The 26,491-nt window shown below is 45.8% G+C and overlaps 1 protein-coding gene across 4 annotated transcripts in view; it reads right to left on the minus strand.

The window, feature by feature from the left end:
• The window catches only part of LOC131204628 (mitochondrial peptide methionine sulfoxide reductase-like), a 73,688-nt gene extending 62,179 nt beyond the window's left edge, over positions 1-11,509 (minus strand). For 3 of the 4 annotated variants that reach the window (XM_058196078.1, XM_058196076.1, XM_058196077.1), the window contains exon 1: positions 11,334-11,509. In XM_058196078.1, the coding sequence (XP_058052061.1) occupies positions 11,334-11,406 (73 nt within the window). In that variant the 5' untranslated portion in view covers positions 11,407-11,509. The remainder of the gene's footprint in view (positions 1-11,333) is intronic. The other variant, XM_058196074.1, reaches the window with a different exon arrangement.
• Between the last annotated feature and the right edge of the window lie 14,982 nt (positions 11,510-26,491).

Here is a 26,491-nt window from a genome sequence, read left to right on the forward strand (position 1 = left end):
TGGCAGCCAATTCCTGCTACCCCTCTCTCTCCTTCCCCCCTTCTTCCAGGCAAGATAGCAGTCAACATTATTTCCTTGGCCCAGATTCAAATCAATCAGCGCAGGAAGTCCTGCGTTCCCTAAACGCAACTCTCTTGCATTTGGTACTCCTGTGCTACATAATGAACATCCAATAACCACAAGAAAAGGAGAAGGAGGGGAGGAAAAAAATCAAAGGAAAAGATGGAAGCAATTTGCCATATTAAAAGAAAACAAACAGGTGCCCAGATCAAGGATCTGCGATTCATTCTGTTCGCCTAAACCTCCCCCCCCGCCACCGCAGCTTTTCAGCATTTCTCTTCCGAAATATACATTACCATGTGTGTGTTCGCCCAGCTTTCTATGGCATCTTTGCCAAGCAGCCTTGGCAAACCTCCAGCCTGTGCCAGTTTTATTCTCTCCCTCCTTCTCTCCCTCTGTCTCCTGGCTTCCCTGCCAACCTTCATCCCAACGGCCGTGATCCTCTCTCTCTCTTTCTCTTTCTCTCTCTCTCTTTCTCTAGCCCTTTGCTGCTTGTCGGAACCCAGAAACGGAGCCAAAAACGAGAGAGAAAATGTTGAACGATATAAACGTCCATAGACACTACTGTATTTTTATGTTCCTCCCCCACCCACCCAAAAAAACAAAAAGGATGAATAAGGGAGGAAGAGGGAAGAAGAGGAGAAAGAACAGAGCCCAAATAAAAGCTTACCCCCCTTGGGTAGGCGGTTCTTGGTTCCCTTCGGGATTAGGACCCGCGCGGGGTTTTTTGGATGCCCGCCTTGTGCCCTCTGAGTGCAGGAGGCTCAGGGATACCAGGAAGGGGATGGAGTAGGTCAGACAATGCATGCCCAGGAGGCTACTGTCGGAAAGCTGGAGTTCTTCCTCTCCAAATGGTGCCAGGTTTTTCCCACCCTTCTGCCATCAAAAGAATGGGCAGCATAACAGCCCGTTGTTGTTTTTTTTATATGGCATCAGCTTGCCGAGGTACAATGCATCATGGGACAGGGAGGAAGAAGGGAGGAGGGAGAAGGGAACAAATTTACCTTTAGAGATGCCAATTCCCTTTCATTACTTTTTTTTTTTTAAACCAACACTCGTGTTCAACATCAGCTGAGAAAATGAGCAGGAGAAACTCGATTCTCCAAATTGCTCAAAGAGAAAACTGGCTCTTCAAATCTCTGCATGCTATTTCTCCATCATTTCTGCCCAAGGTGAGAGAACAGAGTCCTTGGTTACCGTTGTTAAGCAAATCATCAGGGGTCACTAAGCGAGGATCTCACATGGCCACGACGCCTTGATTTTGCTTGTCGGAAGCCAGCGGAGAAGGTCACAAATTGTGTTCATGTGATATTGCAATGATCAGTTACCGGGCACCTGGATGGCGATCATGTGACCCACGGGGGATACAATGGCCAGAATTCTGAGGACCAGTTGTAAGTATCACTTATTCAGAATGGTTGCAAGTTCAGTCGCTCAACATGTGGCCATTACCTGAGTACCATCTATAATGTAAAACCTGTTGTGGCCCACCAGCGGTCAGCAGAGCTGGCAGCAGAGTCGGACAGTGAGGAGGTTGAGGAGGAACATGGGCCAGTCCTGGGGGCTGAGGAAAGCTCAGACTACAGCTCTGCATCGGAGGCAGAGAAGGAGCTAGACAGCAGTGAGGCAGAGGAACAGCTGGAGCCTGATCCCAGTGTGCGCATGCAGAAGACAAGGACAACTCAGAAAGAAGGATCGACTTGGGAGTAAAGTCACATCTTGGAGGTGATTGGCCCCTCCCGTAGGAAACAAAAGAGGACCGGAGTGGGCTTTTGCAGGAAACAATTCATCCGGTTGTTTCAAGAGTGGAGAGTTCTGTTTGTGACTCTAAGAGACTCTGTGCCAAGTTTTGCCTTGCACTGCATTTGGAAACTAGTTATCTGGCAGCTTTCCAAGCGAGATAAGGTTGGTGTTGATAAATATTCCTCTGAAAGACTGTTTGCCAAGCCTTACTGACTGTGAATGAAAGGAATTCACAGTTGTGTAAATAAAAGGGGGTTTGCCTAGACCAAGACTGTTTTATGCTTTTTTAAGAAAGCCTAGGTCAGAACAAAACCTGAAATAAGCATAGATGTTTCAAAAACCCCAAATGCAGTGGTGGGATTCAAGTAATTTAACAACCGGTTCTCTGCCCTAATGATTTCTTCCAACAACCAGTTTGCCAAACTGCTCAGAAAGTTAACAACCAGTTCTCAAAGTGGTGCGAACTGGCTGAATCCCACCACTGCCCAAATGTCAGCATTTTCACCAACTACAGTTGACTGCAGACTTCCTATCCCCAACAAAAAGATTTAAGTTTTGGCTTATAGCCAACAATTTATACTCTACTGCACTAAAACATTGTCGCATTATGCATTCCAGATCGTTGCCGCTCGCCAATGTACATTGCACAAATCAAAAATAAAACTATTCCTTCTAATAAAACTTACATTTCAAGATTTCCACTCCTCTGGAAGATTAAAAAATGAACCTGCTTTCATAAACTAGGAGTGAACCTCTGCTCACACTTGCAGCTTTTTTTTCTCTTTCATATGAACTAGGAAATTTTCTATTAACTTTCATATTCCAATAGCATTCAAGACGGGACATTATATCCAAGGAATGGTCTTGGTTTATTAACCCAACATTTAAACTCACTTTAATAGTCCGGATTACTCAGGAAATACTGTGATTTCTTGGCTCGGATGAAATTGGAAATTTATTTCAATTATTGCTAACGGTACTACCCCCAATTCTCTGTGAAGTTTCTTCCAACATTGCACTGAAAGGAGAAAAAAAGCTAGAAATAAACAGAAATAAACTTGGAACGAGTTTTATAAAAAGGGAAGACCGGCATGCTGAACAGAATCAATCAAGGATGTTCATCGGTGTAGGACTTGATAAATTTGCCTATTTCACTGCCTGCACAGGGACTACATTTCCCATATGAATATTAAATGCCTAGCAGACAATTACACACTACAAGTAAAAAGTAGTATGTTATTGTCTGCTGACAGCTAGATCAATTAATCTGGAACGACTTGCCTCCAGAAGTTGTGGGTACTCCAACACTGGAATTTTTTAGGAAGAGATTGGACAACCATTTTTCTGAAATGGTATTGGCTTTCCTGCCTGAGCAGGGGGTTGGACTAGAATAGCGGTTACCAACTGGTGGTCCACGGACCACTGGTGGTCCACGAGAAAATTTTGGTGTCCGCAGAAAAATTATTTGCATTTTTTATATTGCACTAAATCAGGGGTCCTCAAACTACAGCCCCTGGGCTGAATATGTGCCCATCTATTCTCTGCCTCCCGAGTCCCAGCTGATTAGGAGGAAATGGGGATTCTGCAGTAACCTTTCCCTGGATTGGGGAGGAAATGGAGGTTTTACAATATCCTTCTCCTGGAGTGGGGTGGAAATGGAGATTTTACAGTATCCTTCCCCTGCCATGCCCACAAGCCACGCCCACCAAGCCATGCCACGCCCACCAAGCCACACCCACAGAACCGGTAGTAAAAAAAATGAAACCCACCACCTCTGGCACATCTGCCATGGGTTCGCCATCATAGCCTTAGGACATACAGGCTCAGGAATTCTGGGGGTTGAAGTCCACAAGTCATAAAGGGGCCATCTGGAGAAGATGGCAGCTGGGCACAAGGACATACCAGATTATGAAACTACACAGTAATCAGGTGATTGGTGTGTAGTCTCAAAAGGGGGAGAATGAAGCAGACCCCCCCCCACAAGTAAGGGTACCAATATACCCCAAAAGTTGAATACTTATAAATCTATAAGGCTTAAAGGAATTTTCCTGTCATATAAGCAGAAGTAAAATAGTATCTTGCAGAGGTGTTCTGTTGCAATAACCAACAGGAAGATGTGAAATCTTGCTAACTATTATTCTTTGTGACCTATGTACCAGCTACTTTCTGTAACATGATGTTGAAAGAGGAGGGCTTCGAAAGTAACAGATGAATCAGGTGGTGTAAGATACCTTCCATATATGGACATTATTATACGCTGACCATGTAATCCAAATGTCAACTTCTTCTTTTCTTGTTATTTTACTTTCTGTAAGAAACATATAAGAGTACAATCATGGGTGTGGCTTATTGTTCAGATTTTTCTCCTGCACGAGCGGAAATCTGTTCCATTTGTGCAATTAAATTCTTGTTTCTCTTCTACTTCGTGGTTATGTCTCCTGCCTTGTAGACCTAGCTTTCTACAGTATTTCCCCACTTCTGCCTTAGGACAAACATTTTATCAGAAGCATGGGACAACTATACAACTCCCAAACCATGCCATATTTGTGCACCGGAGACAAATTGCTTCTGTGTCCCATCACACTTGGCCAATAAAGAATTCTATATTTCTTTCTTCCAAGGTTGGCTCCAGTCTGTTTTGCTGTGCTGTTTATTTAAATCATGGGGGTTTTTTTTATTTTCAATGATTTGCTGATAGAGCATTTAATATTTTTTTTAAAAAAAAGTATTACTGGGGGCAGATAAGATTATCATTAGAATAATCAGAGAGACCATTATTTCTAGATACGTTAACTACCGGTAACTGGAGTGAACGTTTTATTCCTCTTCTTAGTAATTAGGATTACATTCTCTTTTGTCCTGTCTGGCCATTATCTACTAGTCAAAATCCAATCTGGATACCCCAAGACAAATGGCCTAAAACTATTTCTTATGTTCCTTCAACTTAAGTTTGATCCATCCTTATGGTTGAACTGGTAAAAGACCAAAGAAGGAGTTTACAAAAGGAAGAAAGTCTGCCAATCTAAAATAATTTCCCAGGGCAATTTTTTTTACCTTTAAAGGACAGGGAAACAATAAGAGTAATCTGATTGGAAACTCATAATTTATTTGATTTAAAATCCGTCAGGCCTCCAAACCAAGAATGGCAAGTGGTGATTCTTCCAAGTTAAATTCCTTATTGTTGCTCACCTATGGACAGAATCTTGCCAGACTAAACACTCCAGCATCTGCATCTACCAAATACTGGGGGAACTATTAAAGAGGGACTGTCCTCACCCTCATGTCAGAAGAGACCTGAGCCAGCAAGCTTCTTATTTTTAGAGCCCATTATGGCCATATCCATGCCTAGCATCTTCCTTTAGATCAGGGACCAGCAACCTGCGGCTCTGGAGCCGCATGTGGCTCTTTCACCCCTCTGCTGCGGTTCCCTGTCACTCAAAATATGCGTCACAACCTCCAATGTGCAACACCCACCAGCATACAATTTATTGAGCTTTTAAACTCCCGGTAGGCCAACCATGGATAAATCCAAGAAAAGAAAAGTTTCAGAAGAAAACAGAACGTTTAATTCAACTATGTATGCTAGTTTTGTGGCCGCTCAAGAAATAGTCAGGCACGGGAAGGGTTTTTGTGGCTCCCAGTGTCTTCTTTTCTGTGGGAAACGGGTGCAAATGGTTCTTCGAGTGTTTAAGGTTGCAGACCCCTGCTTTAGATTAAAGCCATGATCAAGATACCATCCCCCAATTGATGGGCACACTATTGCTTCAAATAAACTCAGCATAAAACATTAGTCCCTCACACAGCCAAGAAATGGGCCCCAAAAATGCCCAGTCTTCCATTGTCCCCAACTCCTCCGCGTCCTGGTGCTCCTGTCTCATGGTCGTAACTGTTCTTGCCATGTTTCAGGAATCATCTTGTTCCAAATGGGGAGACAGCAGAAGACGAGGGGGAGGGGGAGGAAGGCTGCCAGGCATCCCTCCAAGTCTTTTATTCCTCCGTCTCCTAGCAACAGTATCCGTTGCCATGGAAAGTGCCGTGTATGCCCCCATCCCAATCGGCACACGGGGAGCAGCTAGGGTATCATTCCAGAGCATTGGCTCTTGGCACATGTTCAGAATGTAAACAGAGATGACTCGGGGTCAGGAAGAACAGCTGGGAAATCAGCAAACCACAGACGTTCACACACACCATATTGTACACCCAGCCCTCATTCCTGAGCAAGAGGCTGCCAACTGCAGAGGGAATGCAGAGGCAGGAAGAGCACTATTCAGGATTCAGTGGCTGCAAGATGCATGCTGTACTCACTGAGGATCAAGTCTCTAACCTTTCAGATAGGGGAGGAGGAGGAGGAGGAGGAGGGCAAATAACTCAATTTGGCTTCCAAAGTCCAGGTGTGGAACAGCCTTTTCCAAAGTCAGCATCGTTACTCCTACCAGGCATATCTGCCAGAGGTGGTTTTCAGCAGGTTCTGACCAGTTCTGGAGAACCGGTAGTGGAAATTTTGAGTAGTTCGGAGAACCAGTAGTAAAAATTCTGACTGGCCCCGCCCCCATCTATTTTCTGCCTCCCAAGTCCCAGCTGATCGGGGGTGGGGGGGAATGGAGATTTTGCAGTAACCTTCCCCTGCCACGCCCACCAAGCCATGCCACGCCTACCAAGCCACACCCACAGAACCAGTAGTAAAAAAAATTGAAACCCACCACTGATACCTGCCTACACTGAAGGCCAGAGGTAATTGCAATTTTATTTTTATTTATTTCACAATATTTATACAGGTAGTCCCTGGCTTAGGACCAAAACCGGGGTGGGTTGCTGGGAGTTTGCAGGGGTTCGGGAGAACCTCTAGCTAAGATTCTGTGGAGTTTGGAGAACCCGCAAATCCCAGTCCTGGCTGGCCCCACCCACCCCACCCCTCCCCTCCCAGGAGTCCCCACGTGGCCTGTTTTAGATGCAGGTAAGTGCAGGATGCGCACAGAGGCTTGGGGAGGGTGAAAAATGAGCCTTCTGGAAGTTTGGGAAGGCCAGAAATGGGCCCAGAGCCTGGGGAGGCTGTTTTTGTCCTCCCGGAGGCTTGAGGAAAGCCTCCGAAGCCAGGAGAGGACAAAAAAGCACCCCCCCACACACACACCATGGTGCAGGAGGCTGACTAGGCCACGCCCAGCATGGCCACGCCCACCCAGCAACTGGGCACAGAACCCCTTGCTAAAATTTTTGAAGCCCACCCCTGACCACAATTGAGCTCAGAATTTCTGTTGTTAAAGGAAGCCGTTGTTAACGTCAGCTGCCAGGGAAATCACGGGATTCAGGCAGTTCAAACGAGTATAAAGATTTATTGCAAGCTTAAACTCTCTACAACAGGGGTCCCCAACCCCTGGTCCATGGACCAGCAACCGGACCATGGCAAGCCAGAAACTGATCTGCAGAAACAAACGAAGCTCCGACCATGGGACGCAGGTGGCACACAAAACCATACCCCCTCTGGTCCATCAAAAAACCTCTCTCCGTAGAACATGTCCCTAGTGCCCAAAAGGTTGGGGGACGCTGCTCTACAAGAATCTGAACTACTAATAGGCAAGGGAAATTAGCGGGAGATAAGAATGGAAAGAATTCCAGGTGGACTGGATTTAGATCTCTTGTGGGCACAAAGGGACTCGTGACTGATGGCACATTTGAACCCTCCCTCGGGCTCAGCCTGGCCATCTCCTACTGTTAAGTGGATCACACCCAATTTTACGACCCGTGTTCCCATGGTTGTTAAGTGAACCGTGCATCCTTTAAACGAATCCAGCTTTCCCCATTGACTTGGCTAGCTGGAAGCCAGCTCGGATGGTTATAAATGGGGACCCACTGACCACAGGATGCTGCAACCATCGTAAATACATGGCTGGATGACCAGCAATCAAACTTTGGATCTCATGACCGTGGGGAAGCTATGCCAGTCGTAAGTGCGAGTATTGGCTCACAGTCACATTTCCCAATGCCGTTGTAACTTTTAACGGTCACTAAATGAATGGTTGTAAGGTGAGGGTTACTGGCACGCTGCCCTAATCCATTACCACTGGGCAGTACAAAATAACGCCATATGCAATAAAAATCATGATTTGGACCAGCAAGGATGGACCATATTTTTCTGGCTGAGCGCCAAAGAATTGAGGCCTTCGAACTCTGGTACTGGAGAAGACTCCTGCGAGTCCCTTGGACTGCGAGGCAAACAAACCGGTCAGTCCTAGAGGAGATCAACCCTGACTGCTCTTTAGAAGGCCAGATCCTGAAGATGAAACTCAAATACTTTGGCTATCTAATGAGAAGGAAGGACTCCCTGGAGAAGAGCCTAATGCTGGGAAAGATTGAGGGCAAAAGAAGAAGGGGACGGCAGAGAACGAGGTGGCTGGATGGAGTCACTGAAGCAGTCAGCGTGAGCTTAAATGGACTCCAGAGGATGGTAGAGGACAGGAAGGCCTGGAGCAGGGGTCAGCAACCTTAAACACTCAAACAGCCACAAAGGTCCTAACCGGAAGCCCCCCATTCAATTCTGCAGCCGACTGGAAGTCCGGTTCCCCCACCATGGAGTCTCCTCCTAGCATTGTATCCTTTTTCCTCTACCTGTCCTAACCGAATGCCCTATTAATTGTAGAACCGACAGGCGACAGGGGCCACAGCAGATGGATGAAAGAGCCACATGCGGCTCCAGAGCCGCAGGTTGCTGATCCCTGGCCTGGAGGAACGTTGTCCATAGGGTCACGATGGGTCATGGGTCGGACACGACTTTGCAACTAACAACAGCAACGTTTTGGGGGGAAGGTTTGTGGACAGAATCAGGAATGTTTCTTTTTCTCAGACGTTTGGGGTGAGCGCTTTACCGCTCTCTTCATTGTGCTTAATCCACTGAGAGCTTCTCTTGCAAAGTTTTTGTTTCATGAACATATTTGGCAGTGATATTCAGTTTTTCTTGATGGTTGAGAGGGGAGGATCTCAGTTAAGAAACAAGAAAAGGATTAGATGTCTGGACCCACCCCTGAGGTTGTGTATTGTTGAGCCCTCTCCTGTTGTAGGTTCGGCAGAGTGAGGAAGATCTAACCAAAATGGAGTAACTTATCCAACCTGTAGGGAACAACATAAATTCCCAGACTTACAAAAGTATAAAATCTTTGACTTAGTACAAATAGTCCTCAACTTATAACAGTTTGTTTAGTGACCCTTCAAAGTTACAACAGCACTGAAAAAGGTTGACTTATGACTGTTTTTCACACTTATGACCATTGCAGTATCCCCATGGTCACGTGATCAAAACTCAGATGCTTGGCAACTGGTTCATATTTATGACCTTTGCTGTGTCCCAGAGTCATGTAAGCTTTTGTAACCCTTTGACAAGCAAAGTCAATGGGGAATCCAGATTCACTTAACGACAAGTGTTGCTAACTTAACTGCAGTGATTCACTTAACGACTGTGACAAGAGAGATGGCAAAATGGGGCAAACTTCACTTAACCAGTGTCTCACTTAGCAACAGAAATTTTGGTCTCGGTTGTGGTTGTAAATTGAGGCTTAGCGGAATGTCACAGGTAGTCCTCTACTTACGACCAAAATTGAGCCCAATCACTGTAGTTAAGTTAGCAGCACGCTCCTTAAGTATATTTGTTTTCCCCATTGATTTCCCTTGTCAGAGGGTTACAAAATATATTACCTGTATAATAAAATCCTATTTGTAAAGGAATAAATGAATGGATCTTAGGGAGGGGAGATAAACCTTTTTTTGGGGAGAAGGAAGATGATTCCCCTTCCCCTAGTTAGTTTACCTCCCGCTAGGTCTGTAATCCCTTTCAAAGTCACCCGTTGTTTTCTGGAACAGGGGTCTCCAACCTTGGCAACTTTAAGACCTGTGGACTTTAACTCCCAGAGTTCCTCAGCCAGCACAGCACAGCTGGCTGAGGAACTCTGGGAGTTGAAGTCCACAAGTCTTAAAGTTGCCAAGGTGGGAGACCCCTGCTCTGGAATATACAAGAGAGCTGCAGGGCAAAAGAGCAGAAAAATTCCAAAGTCCAAAGATCAGGCCGTCAACGTGTTTTGCATAAACCTGTAAAGGTCTTAGCATCGTGAACCCTGGCTGAAGCTACCAACACTCTTGAAGTCCACTCGGAACAGCCCCGTTGCTTTGCCAAGACTGGCACACAAGGAACTGAAACTTTTATTTTTTTTAATTTTTTTTATTTTGTCACAACATCATACAAAAAGATTATATAGTATATAAACATATATATGAGTAAATATTAGGAGGTATAAGCATATATATATATAGGAAGAAGAAAAGAAAAACGATAGGAATGGTAGGCACATTTGTGCACTTATTCATGCCCCTTATGGTCCTCTTAGGAATGGGGTGAGGTCAATAGTAGAAAGTTTTTGGTTAAAGCTTTTAGGATTATGGGAAGAGACCACAGAGTCAGGTAAAGTATTCCAAGCACTGATGATTCTGTTACAGAAGTCATATTTTCTGCAATCTAGATTAAAGCGGTTAACATTAAGTTTAAATCTATTGGTTGCTCTTGTATTATTGCAATTAAAGCTGAAGTACTCTTTAACAGGAAGGACATTACAATAGATGATTCTATGAGTTAAACTTAGGTCTTGTTGAAGGCGAGGGAGTTCCAAGCCTAGGATTTCAAGTCTGGTGGGATAAGGTATTTTGTTGTTTTCAGAGGAATGGAGAACTCTTCTTGTAAAATATTTCTGGACACGTTCAATTGTATTGATGTCAGAGATGGGGTGAGGGTTCCAAACAGGCGAGCTGTATTCTAGAATTGGTCTCCGCCAACGTCCGTTTTGAGGCGTGCTTTTATTGAGGGGTGTGTGTGTCCCGTTCCGTTCTTTACGGGAGGAGGGAGTTTTGGAGGAGACCAGGGAAGGAAAAGAGGCTGACGACCACAGCTATCGTTTTGCTTAGCAAAACAAACAAACAAACAAAAAACAAACGGGGAACAACCCCCGGAAATCGCTTCGCCTTTCCTCCCTTCGCTGCCAAGTGCTCGGTTCTCCACGTTGGTGGAGTTCGTTAAGTTTCGGTTCCTTCTGCGCCTCGCTTGGGAAAAGCAACTGGCAGTTCCGAATTGACTTCAGGGCCGTGTTGATAACTTCAGGGTTAACGATCATAAGACCTTTACACTTTTATGCAAAACACGCTGACGATCCGATCTTGGGACTTTGGTCTCTTGGTTCGCAGACCATAAGCCGGGGCTGCTCAAAGAGCGGCAGGCGAGGCAAAATGCGCATCTTTGCAGGTAGGGACACCCCCACCCACCCAGCCCCGCAAGGCTCCCTAAAACCCGCGCACCGAGCTAAGTACGCGCATTTTACTCTACTCATAGCCAGCTCCGCCTCGGTTTTGCAACTCTGTTGAAGTTCAACTCCCATCGTTCCCTGCTCAGCAAAGGACGATGGGAGTTGAAGTCCAACGGAGCTCTCAAGCACCAGCCCGGGAGGCTCCAACTCCTCCACGCTGGACCCTGCCACGCGTGGCTCATCTCCGCTGGGTACCTTGCACTACGATGGCTTCAGATCTGCCCGGCGGAGCTTCGTCCCGGCTCGGCATCTCCATTTTCCCCGGCATCGCGGCGCCCGCGACCCCTGAAGAAGCCGCCCACCGTCCACGGGTGACCCTTCCACCACTTTGCAAAGCCAGGGTGCTGCGCGGGCCAGCTGGGGTGGGCGGGGACGAGGGGAGGGCGTGACGTAGGTTCTTGGAGGGGGCGGGGCTGTTGGCCTTTGCAGGGCTGGAGGTGGAGGGGGGGAAACGCCAGAAATAGGGAAGCTTGCGCAGTGTTGGCATCCAGGTGGCATTCCGACGCACGCATAACTCCCCCGTGGGTTCGCTTCCCCCCACGCGGCTCCTTGTGTAAACCTGCGTAATACTGGGGGTGCGCCTAGCATCTTGGCTAGAAGCAAAGCTCAGTTGCTCCACTTTAGGCGAGGAGAGGCTTCTTCCGGTTGCAAACCTATTTAGATCACCTCCGCATGCAGTCCCAGTTAATAGAATAGGATTCTTTTATTTTTATTGGCCAAGTGTGATTAGATACACAAGGAATTTGTCTTTGGTGCATATGCTCTCAGTGTACATAAGGAGAATAAAATACATCCATCAGGAACAAAAAGATACAACACTTAGTGATAGTCAAGGTTATTAATAAGCTGTCAAATCGTACTAGGAAACAAATAAAAACAAGATAAATGGAAAGATACAAGCAGCATGGGTATAGTCATAAGTGAGAAGAGATAGATACTTCCAGGTAGAGAATAGAATAGAATAGAATTAGAATAGAATAGAATTTTATTGGCCAAGTGTGATTGGACACACAAGGAATTTGTCTTGGTGCATATGCTCTCAGTGTACATAAAAGAAAAGATACCTTCATCAAGGTACAGCACTTACAACACTTAATGATAGTCATAGAGTACAAATTTAACACTTAATGAGGAAGGAAGAGAAGAATAATAGTAATACAGTCTTAGTAAATTATTTGACAGTGTTAATTAATTGTTTAGCAGAGTGATGACATTCGGGGGGAAAACTGTCCTTGTGTCTAGTTGTTCTGGTATGCAGTGCCCTATAGCGTCGTTTTGAGGGTAGAAGTTGAAACAATTTATGTCCGGGATGTGAGGGGCCTGTAGATATTTTCACAGCCCTCTTTTTGACTGGTGCAGTATACAGATCCTCAATGGAAGGCAGGTTGGTAGCAATTATTTTTTCTGCAGTTCTAATTATCCTCTGAAGTTTGTGTCTTTCTTGTTGGGTTGCAGAACCAAACCAGACAGTTATGGAGGTGCAGATAACAGACTCAATAATGCCTCTATAATTCAGAGGAGTTTTTGCACGATCCAATCTGGGTCGGTCCCCAGGACCAAAAGTTTAAGTCTTCTGAGCTTTCGGACTCGTGCTGGGAATTTCTCTCTAACGGAATGTGCCATACATTCACACATTCTGGTGAGAGAGAGAAGTGCCCTGAGGATGGGCTCCAGCACGAGTCCGAAAGCTCGGAAGACTTAAACCTCTGGTCCTGGGGACCGACCCAGATTGGATCCTGCAACATTATCCTGGGACACGTGTGTTTTGCCGTCTTCATTCATGCCATCAGAGGAGTTTTTTCCCCAAGGGAAAGCAAGCCTAGTCTATTTATCAGGCATGAAACTTTTTGCATCTTAAGTCCAGTTAGAGCAGTCCCAAATGTGCTTTTTTAAGAGGCAACTGGGCTTTCTGGTTTTTCTTTGAAGACATTTCACTTCTCATCCAAGAAGTTTCTTCAGCTCTGACTGGCCTTAACGACTCAATTAAAAACAGGCAAATGACCAGCAGCCTGCAAGGAGTATAAATCAGAGGTGGGTTTCAGCAGGTCCTGACCAGTTCTGGAGAAATTTTGAGTAGTTCGGAGAACTGGTAGTAAAAATTCTGACTGGCCCCGCCCCCATCTATTCTCTGCCTCCCAAGTCCCAGCTGAATGAGAGGAAATGGGGATTTTGCAGTAACTTTCCCCTGGAGTAGGGTGGGAATGGAGATTTTACAGTATCCTTCCCCTGCCACGCCCACCAAGCCACACATGCCCACCAAGCCACGGTCACAGAACCGGTAGTAAAACAAATTGAAACCCACCACTGGTATAAATCCTTCCATTCCTCACCATCCAGTCAGAGCTGAAGAAGCTTCTTGGATGAGAAGTAAAATGTCTTCAAAGAAAAAACAGAAAGTCCAGTTGCCTCTTGAAAAAAGCACTTTTGGGACAACCGTGACCTGGATGACTGAGATTCTCCATAGACAGAGCCATGAACTTAGAGCTACTTTATTGTCACTTTGAATCAGCGGGTTGCCAAATTTTTTAAAATACTGCAGTACACCCATCTGCTCTCTAGGAAAAAAACTTGCAATTGAAGGTCATCCATTGAAGGCCACTTCTTCAACCAGAAGATTCCTTTTCAGAGTTCTTTAGAGCTTAGATCTTTTAAGAAGAAATCTTTTTTTTTTTTTTGTATTTATATCCCGCCCTTCTCCGAAGACTCAGGGCGGCTTACACTATGTCAAGCAATAGTCTTCATCCTTTTGTATATATATACAAAGTCAACTAATTGCCCCCAACAATCTGGGTCCTCATTTTACCTACCTTATGAAGGATGGGAGGCTGAGTCAACCTTGGGCCTGATGGGACTTGAACCTGCAGTAATTGCAAGCAGCTGTGTTAATAACAGACTGTCTTAGCAGTCTGAGCCACCAGAGGCCCTTCTGTTCTTCACTAGGACTTAAATTTCCATCCTGACTGCAGGAGGGATGGGTGGGGTAAAGGAAAAGGCCTAATCCAGGGGTTGGCAATCTTAAACACTCAAAGAGCCATTTGGACCCATTTCCCACAGAAAAGAAAACACCGGGAGCCACAAAAACCCTTTTGACATCTAAAATGTTACACTCCATATATCGTTTTTTACCTTTATGCCTTTATAAAAAAACTTATATATCCATGGTTGGCCTAATGGGGGTTGAAAAGCTCAATAAATTATGTGCCGATGGGTGTCGCACATTGCCAGTTCTGACACATATTTTGAGTGATAGGGATGAAGGAGCCACATGCGGCTCCAGAGCCGCGGGTTGCTGACCCCTGGCCTAATCTAATCAGGAAGAAAAAGTACCTAAGAGGAAACCCTTGCTCCAGGAGGATAGGTCTCAAATTTTGCAGATCACATGATTCAGTAAGGAAGCATCCATTTTAAATTATGTTTAGGTTTTGTGTATGTTTTCTGTTTTCCCTTTCACATTCGTCCATATTTTCTCATTGATCCTTGATATCCCATAGTTCATTGATGGAACTCCTGGAGTCAATTGCTTTCCAATGTTTCTCAAATTCCAACAGAATAAAATCAACAAAAACTGGCGCAGAACCCCCTAAAAGAGCTAGTGTACCAATGCTCTAGTCGGTCATTCCTCCTTCCTGGTTCCCTGGATTCGCTGAATTTATTCAACATGGTAGATGAAACTGGATGAAAGTGTTCCAATATTTGAGGGGCTGCCACAGAGAGGAGCGGGGGGAGTAAAGCTATTTTCCAAAGCACCTGAAGGCCAGACAAGGAATAATGGATGGAAACTGACCAAGGAGAGATTCAACCTGGAAATAAGGAGAAATTTTCTGACAGTGAGAACAATCAACCAATGGAACAGAAGTTGCCTTCGGAAGTTGTGGGAGCTTCATCGTTGGAAGCTTTCAAGAAGAGACTGGACTGCCATCTGTCAGAAATGGTGTTGGGTCTCCTGCTTGGGCAGGGGATTAGATTAGATCAGTGGTGAAATCCAGGTTTTTTTTACTACTAGTTCTGTGGGTGTGGCTTGGTGGGCGTGGTGTGGCTTGGTGGACGTGGCAGGGGAAGGATACTGCAAAATCCCTATTCCCTCCCCACTCCAGGGGAAGGATATTGCAAAATCTCCATTCCCTTCCCACTCCTGGGGGAAGGATACTGCAAAATCTCCATTCCCTCCCCACTCTAGGGGAACAATACTGCAAAATCCCCATTCCTTCCGCACTCCAGGGGGAAAGATATTGCAAAATCTTCATTCCCATCCCACTCTGGGGCCAATCAGAGTGCTGGTTCTCTGAACTGTTCAAAATTTCTGCTACCGGTTCATCAGAACCTGCTGGATTTCACCCCTGGATTAGATGACCTACAAAGTCCCATCCACCTCTGTCAATCTGTATCTGGTTTTGATAGCTGATGGTTCAGTGTGTTATGGAGACCAAGCCAGGGTCTAATCATGTGGGGTGAACCAGGCGACGAGACTCAATCCATAATGTGATTGCTTCATCATAGTGTGTTAAGCAAAGGCAGCAGTTGTGGTCTGTTAATCCAGATTTAGGGTTTTGAATGCCCTGAGATACACTGCTGAGGATATATGTCAGGTGAACCAGTCTGAGGTTCTCAATCTAATCTTGAATGACATTCATCCTCATTTCTCTACCACTTGGCAAACTTTCCAAAGCCCACTGCAAGGGGATTGCTTCCCATTTCTCACAGAGGATTTGTTCCTTTGCCAACCGATCCCTGGGCAGTAGACCTTGGCCTGCCCTGACCTTATCCAAGGCTGATATGAGCAATGCACCCCCAGCAAGCATTGCCATAGAGGCAGGGGTGAAATGCTCCCGATTCAGACCGGATCGCCTGATCCGGTAGCGATGGTGGCGGGTGGTTCGGAGAACCGGTAGCAAAAATCCCTGTTCCCCCCTCCCCCATGCCCAGCTGAGCTGCGCGATCATCAGAGGTTTTTGTTTTTTTTTAACTTTTAAAAGGATTATTTCTTCGGCCGAAAAAATGCTTTTAAAAGTTGGAAAAAAAAAGCCTCTGATGATTGCGCGGCTCAGCTGGGATTATCAGAGCCTTTTAAAAGCATTTTTTTTTTTACAATCTCTTCAGCCGAAGAGATTGTAGAAAAAATGCTTTTAAAAGTAAAAAAAAAAAAGTTGGTCACGCCCACCTAGTCACATTACCCACCACCACCAAGCCACACCCACAGAACTGGTAGTAACAAATTTTACATTTCACCACTGAATAGTGGTTTTCCTGAAGGAAATGCAACCCTTATCAGGAAGAAAAATGCCCCGCCTGAGTTTTGCAAGTAAAATTAAGAGGTTGGAGGCTGATTCTTGGAACACAAGATAAAAACTCCCTCGCCTATGATTAAGATGCAAAGGATGACATTTGCAAATCATCGTAAGTCAATGTCTTAATCATGGCTTGTGGAACAAGCCACAGTAGGGTTATTAGAATGCAATAGATCCTGATTTACATCAGCCACGCCAGTGTTTTTTTTGAACTTGGTAACTTTAGCATCCAAAGGGTGCTCAGGGGCTAGGACGTTGAGCTTGTTGATCGAAAGGTCGGCAGCTCGGCGGTTCGAATCCCTAGTGCTGCCGTGTAACGGGGTGAGCTCCTGTTACTTGTCCCAGCTTCTGCCAACCTAGCAGTTTCGAAAGCACGTAAAAATGCAAGTAGAAAAAATAGGGACCACCTTTGGTGGGAAGGTAACAGCGTTCCGTGTGCCTTTGGCGTTGAGTCATGCCGGCCACATGACCACGGAGACATCTTCGGACAGCGCTGGCTCTTCGGCTTTGAAACGGAGATGAGCACCGCCCCCTAGAGTCGGAAACGACTAGCACGTATGTGTGAGGGGAACCTTTACCTTTACCTTTACCTAACTTTAGCATGAGCTGGCGAGGGAATTCTGGGAGTTAAATTCCAGCTAACTTAAAGTTGCCAGCTGGAAAAACATCAGTCCCAAATCAAGCAAACTGTTTTATGTGTAGACTAAGTATGGGAATCCAGAATGGATTCTGCTAAGAAAATCTGCAAGTCGAGGGAGCCCTAAAATGAGTGGGACTTGCCAAAATACAAGGATGAATTACTTATTTGGTTGCTATGCTTTATGGCAGGGGTCTCAAACTTGCGTCGTCATGGCAGCGTCACATGACGTATCGTGACCTTTCCCCCCCTTTGCTAAACCAGGCATGGGCGTGGCCAGCGCGTGACACATCCGGCCCATGGGCCATGAGTTTGACAGCCCTGCTTTATGGCAAGAACCATTCACCTACACTGGATTGTACCCAGGATCAAAGCTTAGGTCTGTAAGAATGGAGTGATAGGTTATATTCCATGGCAATGAGGCAGGAGTCTCCAAATGTGGCAACTTTAAGGCTTGTGAGCTTCAGCTCCCAGTATTCCTCAGCCAACGTTTGAACCCAGGGGTGAAACTCAAAATTTTTCCCTGCCGGTTCTGTGGGCGTGGCTTGGTGGGCATGGCAAGGGAAGGATATTGCAAAATCTCCATTCCCACCCCACTCTGGGGCCAGCCGGAGGTGGTATTTGTCAGTTCTCCTAACTCAGTGATGGCTAACCTTTTCTGGATCGAGTGCCCAGAGTACACCCAAAATGCAATGTGCGTGTGCCCCCCGCGCATGCACTCTGCTCCCTCATACATGTGTATGCACCCCCTGCATGTGCCCTGCCCCATGCATGCGTGCACCCCCTGCATGGGCCCCACCCCGTGTGCATGTGTGCGCCTCCACATGTGCCCCCCCCGTGCATGCATGTGACACCCCGTCACGTCTCCCGCTCCTCGGGCATGTGTGACAGAGACCCAAAGACCAGCTGGCTGGTGGGAGGTGCGCGCGCATGCGCAGCAGATCTTAACTAGGGCAATGGCTTGCATGCCATCGTAGAGGGCCCTGCGTGCCATAGGTTCGCCATCATGGTCCTAACTACTCAAAATTTCCGCTACCGGTTCTCCAGAACCTGTTAGAACCTGCTGGATTTCACCCCTGTTTGAACCCCTATTACAGGAGTCTCCACACGTGGCAACTTTAAGACTTGTGGACTTCAATTCCCAAAATTCCCCAGCCAACATTCGTTTGCTGGGGAATTCTGGGAGTTGAAGTCCACAAGTCTTAACGTCGTCACGTGTGGGAGACTCCTGCAATAGGGGTTCAAATTTATTGTGTTGCCTGATGGAAAAAAACCAATACCTTTGGTAATACTTTGAATTTAGAAAACTCACTTTGCAGGGGCTCTTCCACCAGGTCATGGGAATCCAGACACCACGGTCTGCAAACAAACCAGGGTTTACCTCTTAGCATATCGAAAGAACCCAGCCGGTATATGGACTGATTTTTATATCTGCAGCCTATTGCTGGTATCCAACTGATTAAGGTTGAGCCAACTTGGCAATGATTCAAATCCTCAGGTGTTAGTTGCATTGCTGTTGTTCAAATGACAGGTGATCCACTGTTTTGGTTTGACAGAAATTAGCCTGTCCAGGAAGATGAGAGAGAGAAAAGATTCATTGCTGAACTGCGTGAGCAGGGGTTGGACTAGATGATCTCCACGGTCCCTTCCAACTTTGCTACCGTTACTAAAAATGCTTAGCCTTCTCCTCCCCACCCCCACCCCAAAAAAAAAATATTAAAGAAGTTGACATGGAATCGGCTCTGCTGTGTGGCCCCCATACAGCAGTCATCTAAAGCTAGACGGCTCCACATTTATTAGGTTCTCCAATAATATTTGACACAATCATTGAAATGTATAAAGAGAACTCCATGGGGGTGGAAGGGCTGCTTTGTAGCAGCAACAACTGTGTCATTAAAAGGATCCCTCGGTGGGGAAATGACTTTGTAGATTAAATTGCAGGGGAAACTATTCGTGTGGGAGGGGAAGAGAAGAGGAGCTTAAATTCAAAATGATTACGGCTGCTGAGAATGAATTAAAATCCCAGTGCAAGCAATTTAGGTCACAATCAACATGTTCTGAAAATGATAATAGGAAGGGGGGGTGGGAAATGGAAGAAAGAAGGCACCAAACTCAAAAGAAGAGATATTATCCCTCGGTGGGTGGAAAAATCGGGGTAGCAAAGTTGATTTAAACTCTTAATCAAGACGGCTCCTTGGCTCCTTCGATTTCCGTCTTTCTCCTTTCCACGTCATCCGTTCTCAAGGATGAGATTGTCTTTGCCCAAAATGCTTCACGGTGTTGAAAGAAATTAGTTTGGATCCGAGGTGGGTTTCAGCAGGTTCTGACCAGTTCTGGAGAACTGGTAGCGGAAATTTTGAGTAGTTCGGAGAACCGGCAGTAAAAATTCTGACTGGTCCCGCCCCCATCTATTCTCTGCTTCTGGAGTCCCAGCTGATCGGGAGGAAATGAGGATTTTGCAATAACCTTCCCCTGGAGTGGGGTGGGAATGGAGATTTTACAGTATCCTTTCCCTGCCACACCCACCAAGCCATGCCCACCAAGCTATGCCATGCCCACCAAGCCACACCCACAGAACCGGTTGAAATTGAAACCCACCATTGGTTTGGATGGCGGGATGGTTAGAAAGCCCCTGTAACAGAAAACTTCCTGATGGTGAGAACAATTAATCAGCGGAATGACTTGCCTTCAGAAGTTGTGGGTTGCTCCAACACTGCAGGTTTTATTAACAAGATATTGGGCAGTCTGAAATGATACAGGGTTCTCCGCTTGAGCCACGGGGGGGGGGGGCGGGTTGGATTACAAGACCTCCAAGGTCCCTTCCAACTCTGTTATTCGTTGTTTTCATCAGAAGGAAACGGACTCAAACCAGCTTCAAGGTTTGCGTCAGTGGACCTTCTCTTTAAGCTGGACCTCTGTCTTCCACCATTGGAAGACTCCAAATATCTAGTCGCTTCCAAGGGATGCTTTTTTCAAAAGCTCTTTAGAGGGTGATCTAAGCTGAACCATTTTCAAACACGGATGTTTTGTGTTTATCACACCAAAGTCACACAACCGTCCAGAAGAAGGTATGACTCAGTCCTGATTGTTTTTAAAAGCGGAGCTAATCTTACCCACAGATTGTTTTTCCCAAAATTCAATTTTGTTACATAAATTTAAACCCACCCACCCCTTCAACTGTTTGGGTCTTAAGCAAATGGCTCAAACCGATACATTTTTAGAAGGCAGAATCTTCTCTTTCACCGTTTGTTCGTTCTGTCTGTTCTCTCACACACATACCAGCCTATACACACAGACCCACACATCTGAAAAAGGGTGGCTTAAAAAGAGGAGATTTGTTTACATTTAAAACATCGTGAATGTCAGCCCATCTTCTCATACCACCTTCTTTCTCCCACCCCCTCCCTCCCAAACCTTATCTGGATGCCAATTTCAATCCCTAATCTGTTAAAAACAAACATTAAAAACAAAAACCCGTTGCTTTTTGTCCGTCTCCCTATTGTCTTTTCCTTTCAGAGCTGCGTGGGACCCGGCTATCTGATTCGGCATCGGCAAGGCCTTGACTTGTTTATCTGCAGCAGAGCTAGGACAAAAAGAACCCCGCAACGCTGACAACAATCCTTGAAGGATTCCGGTAATATTGCTGCAGTTGGTTAGGAAGAGAAGAATTCACAATAGCTAGGTCATAAGGTAAGGCAGTAATGCGGATGACTTCTCCGTATCCGCCGCACACCGCCTCTCTCCAAGCGCAGAGATACCTTGGAGGAACCCCATTTCCAAAAGCCAACCTGGGACAAGCAAGACAACCCTTCCTTGCTTATAAGGTGGTGAAAGCTGGATTTGAATCCCAGGCGTATCTGGAGGGTGGTCCCTTGACTCCATCTCTGGTTGCCACTTTTAATCTCAGGTCTATTTTCTGCTCCATCCTGTCTTGGTATGAGCTGGCGGAAGACGTGTCTTTTCATGTCTTTATCACGAAAGGGGTTAAATTTACACACAGGCAGACCTCATGAGTTGGTGGGGAAGGGAGGGGGGCACACCTTACCACAGCAATGGCCTCATTCCGGTTGAGAAAGGGGGCATTGACACCTTGGGTGTCACCCCATCAGCTCACTGCTAAGATCATCTCTCACTTGGGTTTTATTTGTCTGTGCGCCAGTCTCCTCCCTCCTTCCCTTCCTCTCTCTCTCTCTCTGCATCTTTCTCCCCTCTCCACCAAGAAGGAACAGCTTGGAATGTTCTGCAGTTCAAACATTAAGGTAATTATGATTCAGCGGGTGTTGGGGGGATTGAAGAAGGGGGAGAGGGAGTCCAGAGATGGGGGGGAGGAGGCAGGAGAGAGAGAGAGAGAGAGAGAGAGAGAGAGAGAGAGAGAAATGGCTAAACACTGTCCTGTAATGAATACACTATTGTTTCGGCTTTTAAATAGGAAATTTGGAAAGGGGACTTGGCAGATGGATGATAAAGCCTTCTTGATAGCCCTTTAAGTGAGGGAGTGCACCTGTGCACGTGTGACTGCATGTCTGTGTGTGTGTGTGTGAAAAAGTGAGAGAACTGCATGTGCACATATACACATGCTACAGGCTCAGCACTAGCTATGTTCTTTGCTGGTCCGACGCCGTATGGCCATAGATGGCGTTCAGTGTGTCACCCAGGAATAACGACAAGCCTCTGGAAAGCTTTGGCATCCCCCAAATAGATCAGTCATGAAAGCAATTGTTTTATCCCCGTGACGGATACCCAACCCCCTCCCACCTTGCATGTATTGTCATACAGCTAAGCTCCCACCCACCCACGACCCCCCACCCACGCCATCTATACTGAGATCAGTTTCCATCTCGCTAGAATTAACCAGTCGGCTCGCACAAGGCACAAGGAAGCCAATTCTGGCTCCCGCACAGCTTTTCTTCCTACGGCTCCTCCTCTGAATCCTGCCGTCCTGTTGCACCCTTTTCCTTCCCAGGTCCCTCTGCTTTCTTATCTGTGTGAACACCCTACCTCCTCTTTTTTTTCCCCCTCCCTCCCCCCACCCCCACAGTTTTGTGTATGCCTTCTGCACTCTAGCATTAGCACACCCCTGGGATGCCAGGATAAATTTTTCCATTGTCCTTCCTGTCCTTATAGCAAAGCCCAGAAACTCTGCGCCACCGGCAGCAAGGGCAGCATTTCGTGCCCCCTGTGGCGCATTTTGTCGGTTAATGCCACTCGCCCTCCAACCTCATCCCAGCAGCAGCCCCATTGTTCCAGAGAAGGGCGGGCGGGCACGCAGGCTTCAGGATGGGACTTTGCGCTGGACCCTGAAATTATACCAAAGTCAAGGGCAGGCTAACGTTGCAAACAGGAAAGGAGGAATAAGGGAGCATTGATTTCATGCCCAGCCTAGGAAACTGTTTATAAGTATAACCGAATTAGAACTCAAAACCTGATCATGATCAGTTTTTGATGGTTTGACTCAATATGAAAAACATCCTCTTTTGTGCAGCTAATAAATGATAAGGAGGCAGGAAAACCCCAGCTGCTCTTAAGCATTGATTGGCAGATTCCTATTTGTGCTCTTTCATGTAGACTTTAAATGCATGTCCCATCTTTTTACTCCTGACGTGGGCAACGACTGACATAACTGCCTTGAATTGGATTGTCCTATTTTTTTCCAAAGACTGCCTTTAAAACAATCTCTTAAGAGAGACAAAGGAACCATTTCCCCATCCCATCACCCCCCCCTTCTGAATCATACCTCCTCTTTCAGATGCCACCCTACTTCAAAAAAAAAAATGACCTTGAAAGAAAAGGATGAATAAAACCTGGGATTTCTATAGAACAAGCACACACTCTATCACCAAGGAAGTTGAGAGTGGCTGCAACCAAACCCTTGAAACAGGGGTGAAGTCCAGCAGGTTCTGACAGGTTCTGGAGAACCAGTAGCAGAAATTTTGAGCAGTTCAGAGAACTGGCAAATACCACCTCTGGCTGGCCCCAAAGTGGGGTGGGAATGGGGATTTTGCAGTATCCTTCCCCTGCCACGCCCCCCAAGCCACACCACGCCCCCCCAAGCCACACCCACAGAACCGGCAGTAAAAAAAATTGGATTTCACCACTGCCCCGAAACATGGATGGTTTCTCTCTGCAAATGAGATTCAGCTGCACCTCGTCTCTTTTCCCTTTCCTTTGTTGGGTTCCTACTGGTCTACTTCAAAAGGCTGATGGGAAGATGCAATTGAACTAGGAGTGCAGTGATGCTGCTGATGCATCTGAATTTTGTCACACAGGTTTCTCGCATGATTAGTTTCGGGGGAGGGGAAAGGAGATGATTTCCCAGAGGGTGGGAGATGATCAGAATAGGGGCAAACAGCTTTGTTGGCCTAGTTATACCAAGGCTGACTGGGCCAAGAATTGCTCACGACCGCACCCTTTCCACTGGCTTGCTCTGAGCATCTGGCTAGCCAGGTTCACCGTCACAGACGCAAGCCTCCTTTTTATTCCTGTCATCCAAAATGGACCATCATCGTCACGTAAGCAGTTTTTTTGCAACGTGAAATTGTGCCCATATTTCTCTTTAGCACAAGTACAGAATCTGGTTCGAAGCACAGAACGGGAAGCTGAGTAGGGAGGAAGAAGAGGTGGAGAAGAACGTTGTGCGGACAGATGATGGTTTAAAAGAAAACGAGGAAAGGGTGGGGGGGGAAGCAGGCAAAAATTGCTTTCTCCATTTCTGGCCTTGCCCGTTGCTGGCTTCAGCTTGCTCGTTTTCTTGTCTTGAGTCAAGAATTTTGCACCCCCCTGCCAAAACAAGTCAAAATGGCAGCTGCAATGGAATGCTTGAAACTCAGCCTGGTTTGTTTGTTTTTTTGGTATGTGATGCACATTTTTTTAAAAATTGCATTTAGCTGTGGAGGTGGGGGGATATAAATTCAATCCTTTCCTAAAGCTTGATGGGACTCAGTCCATGCAATCGCAGTCATTCTTGCGTCAGAATCGCTACCTCATGGTTTCTCAGCAAATCATGCATATAGGCAGAGGAAGCGTTAGAAAGACAAATGAATTGGTAGATTAATTTGTAAGACTTCAGCTTCTCCATAGTGGTAGCTTCCATATAGATTTGACTACAGGCCTCATTATCCTCTCACTGGCATGCTCCAAATGACAGCAGTTGTAGTCTTAACATATTGATAACGCACCACATTTGAAAAGGTATGCCACATGTTTGAAAAACCCTACCCCACCCTGTTGTTTGCAGCATAGGAATTTGCCAATCTCTGTGATAGTTTATTAAAGCAGGACAAAGTCCACGAAATTCTTCCTATTTAAAAGACGTTTTCTTATTCCATTTCTCACCCAAGCAAAATGCTATTGAAAGAATTCCACACAATACACCTAAGCCACGTGTGACTTGTTTTAGTGGGTTGTTGCAAACTGAGAAAATGGTTTTACGAGTTTATTGGACTTTTTGCTGAAAATGGAGAAAAATGAACTTGTGATTAATGTGTTGGATGATTAGAAAGGATAAAATATACCTTTAGAAAGCAGGGAGCCATGAATAAAAGCTAGAGAGAGAGAGAGAGGCTAGCCCAGGGGTCTCCAACCTTGGCAACTTTAAGCCTGGTGGACTTCAACTCCCAGAATTCCCCAGCCAGCTTTGCTTAAAGTTGCCAAGGTTGGAGACCCCTGGGCTAGAATATAAACACATTTATAACTGTTGTAAAGAAGAATCAAAGCCTTTATATTTCTTTTTTCTTTCCTTTTTTGTCTTTTTTATTGGTTACTTATTCACTCGTCGCTTTTCTTTCTGTTCTTTTTTCCCCCTTGAAATTTGTTTTCACTCTGCAAAAATCTCTTTAATAAACATTAACCATAATTTTTTAAAAAAAGAAACCACTTTATGGCTTAGCCTATGATGTAAACAGACCTGATTTATGATGAAGTGTGGGTGAAAACCCAAGCAGGGCTTAAACAGAAACAAGCAGACAGCAAACGTTCTTGTTTTTCTCCAAAGTAACAGAAAACATGATGAATAGCTCCACCTCTTCAGCACCATGGAGAGTTCCCAGGCATTACATTGACAGAGTACTTCCCCCTCTGCACCGTGAGTTTTTCACAGTCATCCATAGATGAGTTTTTACATTACTTTCCAGTTGTGTCATCTACTCCTACACCTGGCACTCACCCACAGAACAGCTGGCAGGCAGTGCCCTCAAAAATTCTTTTCCCACCTTGAGAAAGAAGGTTTGAGAAGTTTGATACTTCTTTAGTTTGAGAAGGTGTATGTCGGTTACATATAATACACAGGTATTATATGTAATTATATGTTATATTATATGTAATACATGTGTATGTAGGTGTGTAGGTGTGTAGGGACGTGGTGGCTCAGTGGCTAAAACACTGAGCTTGTCGATCGAAAGGTCAGCGGTTCAGCGGTTCGACTCCCTAGCGCCGCGTAACAGGGTGAGCTCCCGTTACTTGTCGCAGCTTCTGCCAATCTAGCAGTTCAAAAGCATGTAAAAAATGCAAGTAGAAAAATAGGGACCACCTTTGGTGGGAAAGTAACAGTGCGCATTTAACAAGTTTAGTCATGCTGGCCACATGACCATGGAGACGTCTTCAGACTGCACTGACTCTTCGGCTTTGAAATGGAGATGAGCACCGTCCCCTAGAGTCGGGAACGACTAGCACATATGTGCGAGGGAAACTTTTACCTTTATGTCTGTAAGATAGGAGCTCACGCGATGTGGTGCATACTTTGACCAGGGTAAATTAAAACCTGTTTAAGATTAGCTTTTCCTTAATGCAGGGGGAACAAAATGGTTACCAAAATGAACGACTATCTTTCTTATCAAGGTACAAGATGAGGAGCTTTTAAGAACATCCCTTCCCCTGCCCCCTCCCTCCCCCCAGCAAAAGGTGAGTAAGTGAAGTGTTTTATAGAAGCGTCTCCCAATAAATTATACAGAGGAGAAATAAATTAGAAATATGTTTTTCTCCATCCCTTAGAACAGGGGTCTCCAGCCTTGGCCACTTTAAACCTGGCGGACTTCAACTCCCAGAATTCCCCAGCCAGCAAAACAAAGCAGAGCAGAGCAGGGCAGGGCAGAGCGAAGCAAAGCGGCCAAGGTTGGAGACCCCTGCCTTAGAATGTTAGAACCGACTCAGTAAAGCCAAATGGTTAGTGAGCAGGACAGGGCATAATCTATAGTGTTCACCATCAAAGCACCATGGCCATACAGGAGGGTGACTTTATAAGGGGGAGGGCGCGGTATGCCCATTTTCTATTCAACCCACAGTTCCCTTCTTCTCTCTTTTCAACTTGTCTAGTGACAGAGGAAATGCTTGATGACGTTCCATGCTTCTCTTAGCTTGCATAGATGAGGAACACATGGGCAAAAACACATCTTACCCAAAGGACATCAATAAAACAGTAGCTCTAATTCTGACATGGT

The sequence above is a fragment of the Ahaetulla prasina genome, chromosome 10 (assembly GCF_028640845.1).
Source record: "Ahaetulla prasina isolate Xishuangbanna chromosome 10, ASM2864084v1, whole genome shotgun sequence".
Classification (NCBI taxonomy): Eukaryota; Metazoa; Chordata; class Lepidosauria; order Squamata; family Colubridae; genus Ahaetulla; species Ahaetulla prasina.